Here is a 16,405-nt window from a genome sequence, read left to right as displayed (position 1 = left end):
AAGGCAGCATATGTTCACTATGGTAAACAGATAGTGTGGTGAATGTGCAAAATTCTCCGTGGAATCAAAATTTTATGCAATGGCTTTTCCCATTGGTAATTCTTGGGGACCTCCTGGTGTATCTGATCTAAGGATCTATTTTGTACATCACATTTACCTGGTCACGTGAGACTGTCCCGCAGCCCTCTGATGTAATTCCTATTGATGAGATGTAAAATGGGATATGTCTGGTTTCTGTCTTGCTTACTTTGTGCTTACTCTTGTTTCTCTATAGGTCAGAGGAAAGTATTTGACCTTCCTTTTGGGAGCTGCCTCTTTCGTAGTGATGTTTATGACAATGGATCTTCTTTTCTCTATGATAACTGCACAGTATGCACGTGCAAGGTAAGGGGGCTCTAAGAGGCCGTGGCACTACCCAATGAGCTCGGATTACATTGGAATCATAGGCAAATGTAGGCATTTTATTCATCGGGGGAATCATTGTTGATGCCGTTTGAAGAATATAACCATACTCGGTGTTTTAGAGATGACCTGGAGGCTGTCCTAAACATTCTCTATAGTCAGACAAGTACAGACGACCCTGCTCTAGAGCTCCACCTATTTGAAATGAATTCTGTAGCACAGGTGTAAAGAATAATTTCCGTTGTATTCAAGGGAAGAAAAAGGCATAGCTTTATAGTTCATTACAGAGATAAACCTGATCAATTTCAAATACTCTATTGAGATGATGCCCACCTTTCACGGTTTGCATGATCCTGAGCTATCCATAAAACTCTCTCTCTCTCTCTCTCTCTCTCTCTCTCTCTCTCTCTCTCTCTCTCTCTCACATATGTGTGTGTATGTATATATATATACATATATATACATATATATATATATAGTCTATATGTATGATCCTGTGATAACATACAACTGCTTCATGTAAACACACAGAACATCTTCTTGTGAGCTTGGGCTCCACGCCCACGACTTCATATCCATCCAGAAATCTCTAGGAAACTGAAACTGAGTTTCTGCCGAAACATGTGGCCTTCCCAATTCTCTTGCTTGAGGGACAGCCTCCCAGCCCACAAATGGGAGCTAGTTATGCTAGCATGTACATCCCTTTGGGTCTCAAGGAATCTTTGAGACATAATCAGGCAATGTGTCCCAGTATTGTAGCTAGATTACTAGAATGAATACTTTTCCTGGAAATGGTGGGCTTATTACAATCTCAGTTTGTAGACATCTTTTGCAAAGTAGATACTTAAAGGGACAGTCATGTCTTAATTGTTGTTCTGTTGCTGTGAAAATACACCATGACTAAGGCAGCTCTTATATAAGCATTTAATTTCAGACTTGCTTACAGTTTCAGAGGGTGAGTCCACTGTCATCACAGTGGGAAGCAGAAAGACATGGGGTTGGAGCAGTAGCTGAGAGTCTTACAAAGTAATCTTTGGGTAGTTATGGCAGGGAACTGGGCCTGGCAGGACTTTTTAAACATCAAAGGTCACCCCCACCAGTCACATAATTCCTCCAACAAGACCACACTGCCTAACTCTTCTGATTTTTCTCAAACAGCTTATCAACTGAGAACTAAAAATGCAAATATGAGTCTTGGAGGGAGGGTGTCCTCATTCAAGCCACCAAAGGTGGCCTGCGTTTATTGCGATACCCAGTATCTCTTTCTGTCTCCGTTTGAGGCTTTCTCTCTCCAAGAACCCTCAAACCGTGCTCCTCCTAATTTCCAAGGAAGGTACAAGAAGCCTGAACAAGCTCTATTTATGAAGAGAGTGAAAGAAGGGCAGGAAGAAGGAATTGTGTTGGCCATAGTGATCTGGGATTTCTTCCACTGAGCAAGAACATTGAGCATGAAGTTATAGGCCAGTAGAAGCAAGACCGGGAGTGTGCCACACTCTCGTCTGCTACAGGTGTTAGTCCAGAAACATGATTTGAGGTGGAGGAAATGTTTATTGCACCACAGGAAAGCACGGGGCTAAGAGAGTGCAAGGTGGAGCCGCTGAGGGTTGTTAAAGGAGGGCTGAGGAGGATGCCTAGGAGGGGTAAACGTCATTTTTAATTCCTAGTCTGCCTTTGGGCCTGCAGGACTCTACAATGGTGTGTAAGAAGAAGTGCTCCCAGCCTGGAGTCTGTGACAACAATGGGGATGCCTGTTGTGAAGAGTGTCTCCTGCGAGTGCCCCAAGACGACGTCAAAGTGTGCAAGTTTGGTAGCAAGATTTTCAGGGTATGTATGAGATAGACCGCTACATGTGTCGTGAGCTGTGGGAGCCATTATACTATAATGGCCATTAAAAGTTTCCAGACATAATCCAGATTAGAGTATTACTTTATTTATACATTTAAAAACACACATATGTATTATTAATATATTAATTTGTACATGTATGTGATTACATATGTGTGTGTGTATATATATGTTAAAAAACAAGGATTTGAAAGATTCCAGATGCATAAATGTTATTACTCTTTCTGTATGTGATCAATCACTGCCTGAAACTCAGCTGAGCAAGCCACGTGTTTGGTGTCGCTATGGGGCCTAAATGACAGAGAGCATCCTATTTTCTTGGGGATGCTCAGTACACATTGTCTGGCCAGATCCTGGGGGATCTGTGATTAATTGGGTCCTTTCCGCAGCATTCTACAGATTCCTAACACAAATGGCTTGCGTCGAGGTGTTCAGATGATGATGCTCACCATATAAGTGCTCAGCGTAGGTTTGAGAGTCCAACCCCCTGGTACTCAAAGTCTTGCCTACTGGTCTTCCAACTCTGCCCAGAGTGTGTTCTACATGGTTTTCTGGTGATCTTAAGTAGGATAGTAACCATTTCACTTCAACAAGTAGGTGTCCACTTAGTTCAAACTGTCTCTCTCTCTTAGATAAGTTTTCCTTGAGGATGAAAGAGAGATGCTGTATAAAGACACGCCTGATGACAGCCATGAGCCTGTAGACCTTTAACAGCATGTTGGATGTGGAAGCTTCCTCAAGGCTTCCTTTCCACTGACGTGGTTAAAGAGAGGTCTGAATTCTTAGGGACCCCATTAAGCCTGTAGGAGGGGTCATATAACAAGTTTTCAGAGACACTTACATAATATCCTCTTTATTCAAAGTCATCACTTTCCCCTAGAGCTCCAAGGTAAAATAGACTCCTCTCTTGATAGTGCTTTAGATAAAAACTTTCTAGTCACTTTATAAAAATGTTTCTCTTAGTACCTGGGGTTTAAAGTACTTTACAGAGATTGTAAGCCCTGGGAATATTTGCTCGTAGAACACTGATAAGTTCAACACCCTTTAAAGGCAGATCCTTAAAATGGCTTCAAAAATTGAGAAACAAGAGGTTGGGGTTGCACCAAAGATCTTGAATTCACGGGCCTGGAAAGGAATCCCCCTTTTGTCTTTAGATCTGCCTGTTGTCTGATCTTCCCAGCCTCAGTACAGTATGTTCCTGCTTGATGGGTTCTGGCTCAGAACAGGATAACTGCACCCTATAAAGACAATGAGCCCAATACATTGACCAAGCAGCCTTCTAGCTGAACAAGAGTTTAGTCTCAGAAATGCTTCCCCAAATGGCATCCTACATCTTCAGAGCAGGCAGTGTACAAGCTATGCGTGTCTCTAGGCTGCTCTGTCTGAGCTCCGTGATTTCAGATGACTGCCACCCAGGTATCTGCCTAGCCACTGGGAACTGTTTGATATCCTCTGTTTTTTTCAAGTCCTGGGTGGCTCAGCGGTATGGCACAGCTGGGTTTGGCTTACATCACCATATGTAAAAGCCTCAATGAACTGTGCTGCCCAAGATAGGAAATATTTCACTCTTACTAAACAGAGGAATGTTTTTATTCATGCATTGTGAGTGAAAATTTGTACTTCCTCATCTTCCAGGGTGAAAGTAGAAAACACATGAGGGGTGAGATGCAAACACAGCGTGGTTGGATACAGAGAATCCTTTGCACTTTAGAGCAAGATCCCACCACCCCGATTTGATTACCTATAGACCTATAGATGCCCCAGAGTCACTTGGGCTAGCTAAGCTGTGTGATTCGGGCAGGTTAGGCCTGCTCTTCTCAATCGGGAAGCCACAACCCACTGACTCAGCTCCTGCAGTCTCCGCCTGATAGCAGAATCCTGTGTTGTGTCCCGCAGGATGGGGAGATGTGGTCCTCTGTCAACTGTAGCATCTGCGCTTGTGTGAAGGGGAAGACAGAGTGTCGCAAGAAGCAGTGCGTTCCTGTCAGTAGCTGCCCACAGGTATGCTGGGAATTCAGCTTTACTTTCTTCGGAAATGCACGGCCCACGCCATTTTCTAATAAGAGAGCCAGGCACTCCGGAGGCTGACATAGACCCTAGTAGCTGAAGCCTCTTGTGTAGCTTGCTATTCCTTCTTGCTATCCCCACCTGGGAGTCTAGCCTTGTGTGACAAAACTCTTTCCCAGTTCTCTCTGCAGTCTTCCTATTCTTGATTGACTTCTCATCGGTCTATGTAAACCCTTCTCCCACTCTCTCTGCCTAGACCTTGTTTTTCTGTTGTTGGATTTTCTATTTAACATTATAACTACATTTTGCTTCTCTTTCTTTGCTTTTCTCTGAGATCTCAGCTTTCTTCTCATAGCCATGGTAATATGTGGTTGTTTAATAGTAAACTCCCCAGGAGGATTGCCTTGCCTTGCAGAAGCCCCAACTCCTTTGCAGAAAATTCTTCTCTGGCCCTGGCCTCCATTGTAGCCGCACATGGAAATAGCATCCTTATGGAAATAGCTCTTTTCAAAAGCCCACAGCCCAGAGGCTTGAATAAAGCCACCATTATCTTTGAAGCGTGGGCTCCATTGAATTCACCTCAGCAACTCGAAACCTTTCAAGGCTTTGTGCATTTTGGGAAAATGTCAAACCTATTCAGTACCTTCCAGTGAATGAAGAAAACATATCCATATATTCAGAACATGTCCGCTAGTCTCCATTATAGAAAGCTTTTAATTTTATTCACATCTGTTATTATTATAAACAAAAAGTTGCTGTTTTTACTTGAGTGCCAAATGAGGCACAAAAAAACAACAGCTGTTGCCATTGCACAACTGAATTGGGGGAGGGGAGGAGACAAGGGTAAAAAAAAAAACCTCCCCTAATTAGTCTTGCTTTAAAAAGCCTCAGACATAAAACTGAAAACTTCCCATAAAAGAAAAAAAAAGTAGGTACAATAAGCAGACTTGAACATGGACCACTTATAAATATTCATTGGGAAAAATGGAATCCCATCATTTCTGCCAGTCCTTGGGGAACCTCGCTGCTAATGAACCCTCCCGGCACATGGTAGTAATAATGGGCTTCCTTATTCTACAAGACAAAACTGGGGAGCAGCGCCAAGCTGGTGGCTAGCGTAACTCGCCTGAGCAGGCCACTGTGGCGTTTCCAGCTTGATGCCAGCTCTGCTGCTCCCTCGCTCCTAGCTGGGTCCGTGGTTTCTGCTGGGAAACAGCTCTCTTGCCTGTGTCTGTCTCCCTAGTGATCACGCTGTGTGTCCCACACTCAGGCCCGGGACGTCCATCCCTCCCAGGAAAGCCTTTGCCCAGCCCGTCCGTCCCCCACTGCAATTAATGCCAGTACCCTGGCATGACTGCAGCCTCCAGAACCAGCTTTTAGTTTTTAGGCATCCTTCCAACCTGCCTTCCCCTTCACACTTTTCCTTCTCAGAGCCAGCATGAGATCTTTGGAGATCGGTTAGCTCTACCTTGAAGCCCTTTTAGAAAGAAAACTAAATAGTAATTTCACCTTCCCATCATTGACTCGGGAAGTTTTTAAAAAAGAATACTAAAATTAAAATCCTGGAAAGAGTCTGTGTCCACTTCTACATCCTTTTCGGGTACTGCACCTTTTCTTTATCTTTTTTTTTCAGAAGGGGGTTGTGGTTGTATTCCCTGTACATCCTCCTATGTAATTTCCAAGGCTCTGGGAGTCCCGCTGGGGATGGGGGAGCCCATCAGCTCCCTTTCTCCTAAATAATATCCTTGTATATTGAGTTTTTTTTTCCTGTGGTCACAGAAGCATCCTCACTCCCCCAAGACTTCTCTGCCCAGGTAGGCTCTGACTAGAGTCTTCTTCCAGATGAGGTTACAGCGTGTGCAGTTTCCAGCTCATGACACACAGCCCGGCTCTCTGACCTTCCAGTGTGTGCTTTATTCGCTTCCCACTAATTTACTAACAGGACCAGCTCCACTTTCATTTGCTGAACAAGGGAAACAGTAGTATCCACTGAGATACAGATGTACAGAATTGCTCGGTCACACTTGGATAGAAACCTCGCTTTAAACCCTAAATTCCAGTGGGGGCAGAGTGCTTCGGACCAGCTTCTGCAGAGACCCCTCCACGGGACTGGGCTGGTCTTCTTTGACTCTGTCTTTGAGAAGTTAAATGAGATTCCCTATGGTCATGGTTCTCCACCTCACGGTTGTGACCCCTTTGGGGGGGTCGAATGACTCTGTCACAAAAGTTGCATATCAGATATTTATATTATAATTTATAACAGTAGAAAATTTGTTATGAAGTAGCAATGAAAATAATTTTATGGTTGGGGGCTAGCACAGCCTGAGCAACCATATTAAAGGGTTGCAGCATTTGCAAGGCTGAACCACTGCCTTTGGCATTATGGAGTCTAATGTGCCATCACAGGCTTAGTTGGTGAGGCATGAGTGAGGCATGGCTTTCGTTCTTCAGTAGCAAAATGTCATCTGAAAAGCCAATGGATTGCTTACTTTGAAAATATTCCAACCTGCTTTGCACAGCCCTCGCCGGTACTGAATGAGCGGAGTGGAGCTGTAGGTCTCTGTCCTGGGTCTTGGGCCACCTTTTGGTGCTCTTTGCTTCCTTGTTCTCTGTTAAAAGGGGATGAAATCATCCCTACTCTGAGTGTGGCCGTGAATTTCAAATGAGGTGAAGCATGGGGCACACACAGCAGCCTGTACTGAATGCAGGCGATAATTAATGTCTCAAAGAACTGTGGCATCAAAGTCTGGTAAAAGAATGTAGCTTGTGGCGCCCCTGAAATGAAGTTTACGTTTTGTTTCTAGCACCCTCGTGTCGCATGGCAGCAGCTTCTTCACCTATGGAAGGTGATATACTCAGCTCAGGAAGGTTTTGCATTGTTTAGTAACGGTGACTATCATATCATTGAGCCTTAAAGTGGTAGCTCATTAAATCCTCATAAGCAGTCCAAGGTCACATGACTGAGTAGTTCCTTGGATGTTAATCTGCTTCCACATTATCATGGAGTCAGAGATAAGAAAAGGCCGTCTTCTGACATGGTCTGTAGAGTATGGTTCCTTCTTTAAATGTCAGGCTTTAGAAGAAGCGGAAAGGCATTTGACTAGGAACTTGCACTGCATTTTTTAGAGCAGTGATGGAAACTTACTCCCTACTACAGAACTCTCTGCTGCTTCACTGGCTTTGATGATAGAGCAGTGAGTTAGTATGGATGATGTTACAGAGGAAGAAGCCAGGCTAAGTTTGGTCTGTAGTGCCCTGTATCCAGAGGATGCCTGCATCCCGAGCTTGGATTGCAGCATTCAGGGGAGCTAGCTGAGCACAGCAGGAAGAAGGCTGTGCTAGCGTGGACAGAGTGGTCGTGGTGCCCATTTGTGTGTGAATGCACTTGACCTCTACAGTGCTTGATTTGGCGATCAGTGAGGAAGTTGTGTCCAGGCTGTCTCCATCTTCCTTCCATGTGAGAAAAATCACACCGTCCTTTGAGGTATCCTGTTTCGTAAAGGATAAAAACAGGAAAGGTTTTTGGAATGATTTTGCCTGCCCTGGGAACCTGATGCTTGAAACTTCATTTGTCACTGCCATCATCACCATCAAGTTCAAGTACAATCTGGGCTGATGTTGTTTAGGATTTTAAATGCTGATATTAGATTTTTGAAAAAAGATTTATCCCAAAGGACCATTTCTTAACATTAAACTCTGGTGTTTCTTTTTTCCCCCTTCTTGACCAGGGTAAGATTCTCAACAGGAAAGGATGCTGTCCCATTTGCACTGAAAGTAAGTTCATTCTTTGGAAAAAAAATGTGCTCTATTTGTTTGATATTTTGCGATGAATAGGAAAACCTGATGTGAGTTTTCTGTAGACTCAATTCTGTAGGTATGAGATGGACGTGTCCACCTCCCCATCGACACCCGGAATCAGCTGTTGCCCTTTCACAGACACTGGAGTGTGGATATCTCCATCAGAATCTGCTGTCTGGAGAGCTCAGGAGAAAAGTGGTTAGATGGAGTTTTAAAGGACAAATAAATTAATGCACGTTTGAAAAGGCTAACAGCATTTGCAGTCCTTGGGGCTAGGATAATGATGCTCAGCCAAGCCAGACATCCGTAATAGCTCAGGGATTCACTCCTCTTTATACCACCAAACAACTGCCCTTCCTCTTCCCTCCCCCAACCCCGTCATCCTTTCTCCCGGGCACTTCTGATGTGGTTTTCATCCTGACACTTTTAGCTGAGTTCCTGAAGGGTCTCTCTAAAAGTCTTGAATTTTGAGAGCCGTCTGCGGTTGCTCTGTTAATCTCTGGGGCAGAGCACGGTGCTGGGTTTCACATCAGCCCCGTACGGGGACTTCTGCCTACCTCTCTCAGGAAATCACTGTGTTAGTCCCGAAATACGCCTGCCTTCGAGACAGCCTCCTGAAGTATGCTATTGAAACAGTGGTGTTAGACATACATTGTTATTTCTGATGTATGGGCGGCAGCATTAACAGAGTCAGGAAGTTGATTAGAAACTGTTTTATGAGTCAGTCAGGCTGACAGAAGTGGACTTGCGTGCTGTTGACAGCAACTTTCCTACGGCATCAGGTTTGTTCTTTTATTTATCTGAAACCAGGGTTTATATTGCTCCTGGTTTTCCGTCCTTTGACTATTTCATGTCATATACATAAATATGTGTTGTTTTGTATCTATATGAAATTATACATGGGAAACTGCTATATGTTAATGTATGATATGTCTATATTACCCATGTCTAATAGATACAATTAGCTTAAAAATAGAGAGCCATGAAATTGTACAATGGATGAAGCTGCTTATTGAATTAGCAAAAAATAAATTATAGATTTAATAAAAGACCTTTCCTTTGAAGATAATGAAGTCATAAACTAGCTCAAAGGAGGTTGATGATGCATGACAGTTAATTCAGAAATTAATGCAGAAAGGAGAAGCAGCGATGGTTGACACACAGGTGATTCAGAAGCATGTGCCTGGACTGTTCCCCTGAGTCGTCATCCAGAGACTCCTTACGTCTCAGCCTGTACTGTTCCCCTTAGTCCTCGTCCAGAGACTCTATGTGTGGCTGGTTCAGAGGCCGCCATCAGCTCCATTTCCTTCTGTATGAGCAATCTCCAGGATGCCCTGATAGCATTTTCCTCTGTAACCACGTCAGTGGGCTTGTTTGCATTCCTCTGTAGATAATGAAGCAGAGAGAGACTATGGAGGAGAGGCAGGCCTCCCCGGGCCTTCTGATATTTTGCAGGTCATCTCTTCTGTTTGCATGACACACATGTGCACATTTCCCAGTGACCTGCTTTTCAGCCTCACAAGAACATGGACTTAAGCCAAGTGGTATGGTGCATGCCTTTAATTTTGGGATGCAGAGACAGGCAGCTCTCTGTAAGTTTGAGGTCAGCCTGGTCTACACAGCAAGTTCCAGGACAGCTAGGACTGTTACACAAAGAAATCCTATCTGGGTGGGGAGGGGGGAAGATCATGAATTTTTTACACAGAAACAGAAACAAGGCAAATTTGGAACTCTCCTAATTTCTAAGTGTCACTTTTTTGCAAGTAAAGCTAGATTTTATTAGTTTATCCATTGCAATCTGGCCTCTCCATATCTAGAAGTCTGGTGACTTAAAGAGAAATAAAAAGGGGAAAAGAGAAGACAAAGGAGGAGAATTTGTAAGCGGTCATATGGAGTGCTGTTTTGTGGGAAGTATCTGATGATCTGTCCCTCCCATCACCCGGGGAGACAACTAGAGAAAGCCACCCAGCTGGAGGGGCACCGGGAGGCCACCCGCTGCACCTGCACCTGCAGGTCAGAGCTGGAAGGATGCAGGCACGCAGTTCTCGGCCCAAGTCTGGATTATATCATCAGATGGCTATTTCTCAATTTCCCCTAGTGTTCTTTCCATCTGTTCCCCTCGCTTGCTCTCCAGCAGTTCTCCATCCCTGCTGTAAAACTCATTCTTCTCGGCGAGACTCATTTGCTCAGATTCACTTAAGACGTGGGATAGCCTCCAGCTTTTTAGGTGATGCCCAGCTTTCCATACCGCATCCAGGTAGACTTTTCCTGATGTCCCTTAGCTACGGCCTGAAGACCTCCTACTTTGAAATTCCGTTGTTATTATAGCCAAGATCTGGAACAAACCTTTGGGCCCATTCTTTCCTTGTCTTATTAGTTATAAAACCTCTTCTGGCATACAGGTTTCTAGAGGGAGAAACCTAGGCCAAAATGTCAAGCCAAGGCCAGTGTTTTCTAGAAGATGCCAGGGTTTTCAGCCTTTGTTTTACTGAGAGTCTCCCCATCTGTAACATGAAGGGCCAGGCCTGCTTGTTTGGGGTTTTCGTCCCTCCTGGTACCCCACAACTGTTTAGCCCCAAAGAAAATCATACATAGGTCTTCATAAATTTTAAGCTGATTGGCCTATTAGCTCTAGCCTCTCACTGGCTAATTCTCACATCTATTTATTTATGTGTTTGTTTGTTTATTTATTTAAGATTCTGCCTCCTTCCCGCCACCACCTCCCATTTCCCTCCCCTCTCCCAATCAACTCCCCCTCCCTCGTCAGCCCAAAGAACAATCAGGGTTCCCTGCCCTGTGGGAAGTCCAAGGACCATCCACCTCCATCCAGGTCTAGTAAGCTGAGCATCCAAACTGCCTAGGCTCCCACAAAGCCAGTATGTGCAGTAGGATCAAAACCCAGTGCCATTGTTCTTGAGTTCTCAGTAGTCCTCATTGTCCGCTATGTTCAGCGAGTCCGATTTTATCCCAGGCTTTTTCATACCCAGGCCAGCTGGCCTTGGTGAGTTCCCGATAGAACATCCCCATTGTCTCAGTGTGTGGGTGCACCCCTCGTGGTCCTGAGTTCCTTGCTCGTGCTCTCTCTCCTTCTGCTCCTGGTTTGGACCTTGGGATTTCAGTCCGGTGCTCCAATGTGGGTCTCTGTCTCTGTCTCTTTTAATTGCCTGATGAAGGTTAATATCCAGGAGGATGCCTATATGTTTTTCTTCGGGTTCACCTTCTTATTTAGCTTCTCTAGGATCACAAATTATAGGCTCAATGTCCTTTATTTATGGCTAGAAACCAAATATGAGTGAGTACATCCCATGTTCCTCTTTTTGGGTCTGGCTTACCTCACTCAGGATAGTGTTTTCTATTTCCATTCATTTGTATGCAAAATTCAAGAAGTCCTTGTTTTTTACTGCTGAGTAATACTCTAATATGTATATATTCCATACTTTATCCATTCTTCCGTTGAAGGGCATCTAGGTTGTTTCCAGGTTCTGGCTATTATAAACAATGCTGCTATGAACATAGTTGAGCATTGCTCAACTATATACTTTTGTTGTATGATAGGGCATCTCTTGGGTATATTCTCAAGAGTGGTATTGTTTGGGTCCAGGGGTAGGTTGATCCCGAATTTCCTGACATCTTGATTAGCCCATTTTTCTGATCTATGTTAGCCATGTGGCCCAGTACCTTTTTCACTGAGGCAGATCACATTCTGCTGCTTCGGTGGTCTGGGCAGTAGTGAAAGGAATCAGCTTCCTCCTTCCCAGAATTCTCCTGTTTTCATTACATCATTTCTACTTCCGGTCTGGTTTTCCCGCCTATATTTTCTGCCTGGCCAATCAGCATTTATTTATAACATGATTGACAGAATATAGACAATTCTCCCACACCACCCATTGACTTAGTTTTAGGAATGTCCTGTATATTGCAGAGTATTTAACTGTAACCCTTCCGTCTAAGTGACAGGCATCTCTAGACGTTGTCAAATGCTCCTTGGGGTCAACCAGTGATACTCCAAGCAGGGAAAGCTGCCCCGGCGAATGCAGAGAGGAACACTGGTGGGACTAGCAATGTTGACTTATGACCAGTACTGCTGACACAGCACAGTAGGAGCATGAAGGGGAGTTGCCCTTCTATCCTAAAATCAAAAGGCCAGGGCCTCTGGGTTTATTGATTATGTTTTTACATCTTAATTCTCTGAGCTTACAAGTCATTGTGAAGACAACCTGGTTGCTTAAAAAATGCTGCCATTGCTTTCCGTTGCTTGGAAGGGAAAGATAAAATGCTGGGTGTACCAGACAGCCTGCATAAGCTCACGTCTGTCTTTACTGCATAGGATCGGACTTATATTGTGAATTATTCAACATATATGTCTTCCTTTTATTCTGTGCTGTAAGGCGGCAAGACCATATATCTCCATGAATGCATGCATACATACTTATATGAAGTTGATTCCAGCCCTCAGACACTCAAGGCTGCATGTTGATCATAGATATTAAGTGAAGAATGGGCTGTTTCCAGCAGTGGTTGCACCGCTTGGACTCCCACTAAAACCCTGAGTTTCTTCCTGCCTGGACTTGTCTTGGTCTTAGTAGAAGTTGAGATCTTTTTTTCCTCCAGAAAAGAGGAAACATATGTTTTACAGGCCTTCTCTGCATGAGTCAGTAACCATGCATGTTTATTGCTATGTAGGTAGGAAGCAGCCACAAGGACAGGAAGCCATCCATGCCCCCTTATCAGAACAATGGGTAAGGTTGGTCTGAAGTGGCGCTGGGGTTCTACTCACATGGGGAGTCCTCTTAGAATCAGGCCCCAGGACAGTCTAAAGAGCATGCATAGTCGCCTCTTAATAACTCACCCGACACATACTGCTCTCCTTCCCAACAGAAAGGACTGAATTTGGTTTGGATGATTTATTTAAAGTAAAATATTTGAAGTGAGCTAAACAAACTCCATAAAACTCTTGGCAAAAGCGCTTTCTTGCCAAGGTATGAGGCTGTAGCTGGAAGGCAGTCCCTCTGCTTGGCTGCTTGTCATGTGACCACGAGTTAGGTGCCAGGAAGCATCAGAACCCAGGAGGGCCACTCTGTATTCCTTGTAGCATTTGGTTTATGTGTAATTCTCTTTTATAGTGTGCTGGCAAGTAGTGCATGGAATCTTGACCTCACCAACCCACAGAGACCAGAATCAGATCAATTCTGTGCTGGCAGCAGATCTCTTTCCAAACTTGGAAATAATACTTCAGTGTCAAAGTTTTCACTGATAAGCGAGGTGTGTGGGGGTGGTGGAGGAAGGGGGGGGCTTAGAGATTGGTTATGAGAGAAGTTGATCTCTTAATCAGGTCAGAGGCATCCACAGGCGTTAGGATATGGTCACCTACCCCCAGGTCTCACACATTACTTAAACCCTTCACTTACCTCATACTCAGCCCGTGGCACCCCCAACTCAAAATGCAAGCATGTGATTTGTAACACTGAAGCTGGCAGGGTCTACTGAGCACATATGTACGTGTGATTGAAATAGCCTCAGCCTCATAACCCTTAAGTCACAGGAAATACTGAATTTCGGCAGCTCGGGGTGCCAGGAGGAGCATGGTTGCCAGGTGATTCTTTAACCTGACCCCAAGGGGTTGTTTCTAGCTGTGAATGTCATTGGACCTACACTAGCTCATAGCAGGCCCTGTAGCCAGCACAGCTTCTTGAAGAAATTGCCTAGCTGGTTTGTTGGCAAGTCTCTCTACCTTAAGCCCATTGGATGTCTGATGGCTGTTTATATGCCCCAGTAAACAGAGTGATGTAAGAGGGCAAACAGGACAACAATTTCATTATGTATAAAATGTCCACTGATAGAGCCTCTGTATATCAGTAACTCCATGTTTGAACAGGGTTCTTGCCTCTGCGACTCCAGTTGTCTTAGCCCTTGGAGTTTGTCCTCACCCCAGGCAAGCAAGGAAACTGGCCACCAGGCTCAGGAGGCTTGCAGAAGAAGAATCTGCGGTGTTGATTTTAGCCCCGCCAGCAAGGTGTTAAGCTTAGTAGCCACTGACTTTTCTGCTGGTGCTGTTGGAGCTGGTTTTGACACTTTCTGAAGCTTGGCTGGCAGGCCGGTGGAAAGTGAAGCCCCACCTGCCAACAGTGGTCCCGTGGAGAACCCACATGGGAGAATTGGTGGGGAAATGAGTTCTTCCTTTGGCTGTGCTGTTCTGTTCTGGGAGATGCTACCACTTTAAAGTGTCTTGCTCCAAATTTGCAGAGTTGAGGGATAATATTGAAGTCATTCTCCATGTCTTGTCAGTTTCTAGGGTGGACTAGGCAGTAATGCTTCTCGCGTACAAACACCCTGTGGAAACAGACAAGGGTGGCATACTGACACTAGGTATAAGGGTTAGTACTTGACAAGTTCTCGGTAATTTAGCGTTGATGAGGAAACTGTGACCACAGTCGTCATCAGTGTCAACATCGCTAGCCAGCAGAACCAGCGATGGCAGCGGCAGTAGCCAACATTTGTTTACCATCATCTGCTATATATCAAAACACTGTCATGGTTGTCCCATTTGATTTCACATTCATCTCATAGCTATTTTTTAGCCAAGTAATGGTATTAGTTGCAGTTTTACAGCCAGGGAACTGAGGCTTAGAGATGTGGAGGTCAAAGATGGAGCCTGAGTCTCCCTGTGCTGTCTGGCTCCAGAGGCTGGGCTGGAGTCAGTTGTGTTGAGTCCCCTGTCATTTAGAGTTTGGTACATAGTTAACAGCTAAGAAGGGGCAGGGAGGTTTGGGGGATTTTCTAGTCCCTAGGAGTTATGGATTAGAAAAGAAATCGGAAGAAAGTTCTTCAGTTTAATAGCGTTTCTCTCTTCTACCCTAGCCTGGGAGAAAAGGATATGCTAGCCCAGACTTTCTTCTATTGTATGGTTGCTCCCCCTATCTGCCGAAGGCAGAGCAGTAGCTGCGTCCCCAGCTTGCTTTTCCATGCCCACTGGTACTTCCAGTCCCTCTCCTCCCCCTCTACCACGGCAATTAGAGGGGAGTGTTTATAAACATGGACATATGTGTGCACATGTGCATAAATATTCTATATAGTATTCAACTTGAAAGAACTCTGTATAATTGATAGTAGGCATGGGAAAAGAGCAATGTCCCCTTCAAAGTTGCATTTTCATTCATTACTAATCTACTGCCATAAAATTTTATGCATCTGTGGACCTTCTCTCTGGGGTCTTCCCTTCCAGTCCTCAGTTAAGAAGGAAACTGAGGCTCCCAAGAGTACCAAGTTAGAGAGCTGGGATGAGACCCATACCCTTTTCAAAAACCCTAACAGAGTATCCATTCTATAAGCCCCTTTGGGGTTTGCTTTGGAAATATGGTTTATTCTTGCTCTTTGTTTTTTTTAAATTATTTTTAAGTGATACAGTACTATTAAATCATTCCATTAGAGATTGCATTCTTGTCTACATATAAATTAATATATTATTTCCTTTGAAGATACACATAATTTTTTGCAGGCACATGTAATAGTGAGCACGGGGCCCCTTTGTTCCATCCTGCCTGGCTAGCTTACATCCGAAAAATTACACAGAAACTGTATTCGTTTAAACACTGCCTGGCCCATTATTTCTAGCCTCCTATTGGCTAACTCTCACATCTTGATTAACCCATTTCTATTAATATGTATCGCCACTTCACTGTGGCTTCCCGGCATGAGTCTAACCAGCGTCCGTCTCAGGCAGGAGAATCATGGTGTCTGCCACACTTCCCTTCTTTCCAGAATTCTGTTCTGTCTACTCTGCCCACCTAAGGGCTGCCCTATCAAAAGGCCAAGGCAGCTTCTTTATTCATCCAATGAAAACAACACAAATACAGAACAACCTCCTACACCAGGCACACTGTTCTCCTGAATCTCTAAAGAAATGTAAGCATCCAGTTGTGGCTGAGTATATTGGAGACCTACACTTAGTGAGAATCCCCTGGAAATATGACCAAAGAACAGGAGAGTTGAGTAAGTCAGACACCCGACTACACCTGAGAAAGATGCTTTGTGAAAAGCTCTGTATGTGAATGGGGGTAGGTATCCTGCTCTCCGAAGTCTCAGCTCCGACAAGTAAAATAAGGCCATCAAAACACAGACTTTTGCTGGTGCTGCCCTGGAGCAGGGCTTCTAGCACATGCAAGTCACACGCTCTGCTACGTAGTTTCTAAGATGATTCTGCCAAGCAGAAGCTACCATTTACTCCATCTTACAAGTAAAGGGTCCGAAGGTCAGAAAAGTTAAACAGAGAGAGTGTGGTTAATACCGTAATCTGGGAGGCTGTAACCCAAACTTTTAGCATGTCTCTGTGTTCTCTCTTAACTCTATGTTGACT

At 44.4% G+C, this 16,405-nt stretch overlaps 1 protein-coding gene across 2 annotated transcripts in view; it reads left to right on the top strand.

The window, feature by feature from the left end:
• The window catches only part of Bmper (BMP binding endothelial regulator), a 263,284-nt gene that overhangs the window by 148,479 nt on the left and 98,400 nt on the right, over nucleotides 1-16,405 (top strand). For both annotated transcript variants that reach the window (XM_075966511.1, XM_075966510.1), the window contains exons 8-11: nucleotides 275-384; nucleotides 2,086-2,226; nucleotides 4,144-4,248; nucleotides 7,983-8,028. In XM_075966511.1, coding sequence (XP_075822626.1) covers nucleotides 275-384; nucleotides 2,086-2,226; nucleotides 4,144-4,248; nucleotides 7,983-8,028 — 402 coding nt within the window. The remainder of the gene's footprint in view (nucleotides 1-274; nucleotides 385-2,085; nucleotides 2,227-4,143; nucleotides 4,249-7,982; nucleotides 8,029-16,405) is intronic.

The sequence above is a fragment of the Microtus pennsylvanicus genome, chromosome 3 (assembly GCF_037038515.1).
Source record: "Microtus pennsylvanicus isolate mMicPen1 chromosome 3, mMicPen1.hap1, whole genome shotgun sequence".
Classification (NCBI taxonomy): Eukaryota; Metazoa; Chordata; class Mammalia; order Rodentia; family Cricetidae; genus Microtus; species Microtus pennsylvanicus.
This window is presented reverse-complemented; position numbering and strand designations above follow the sequence as displayed.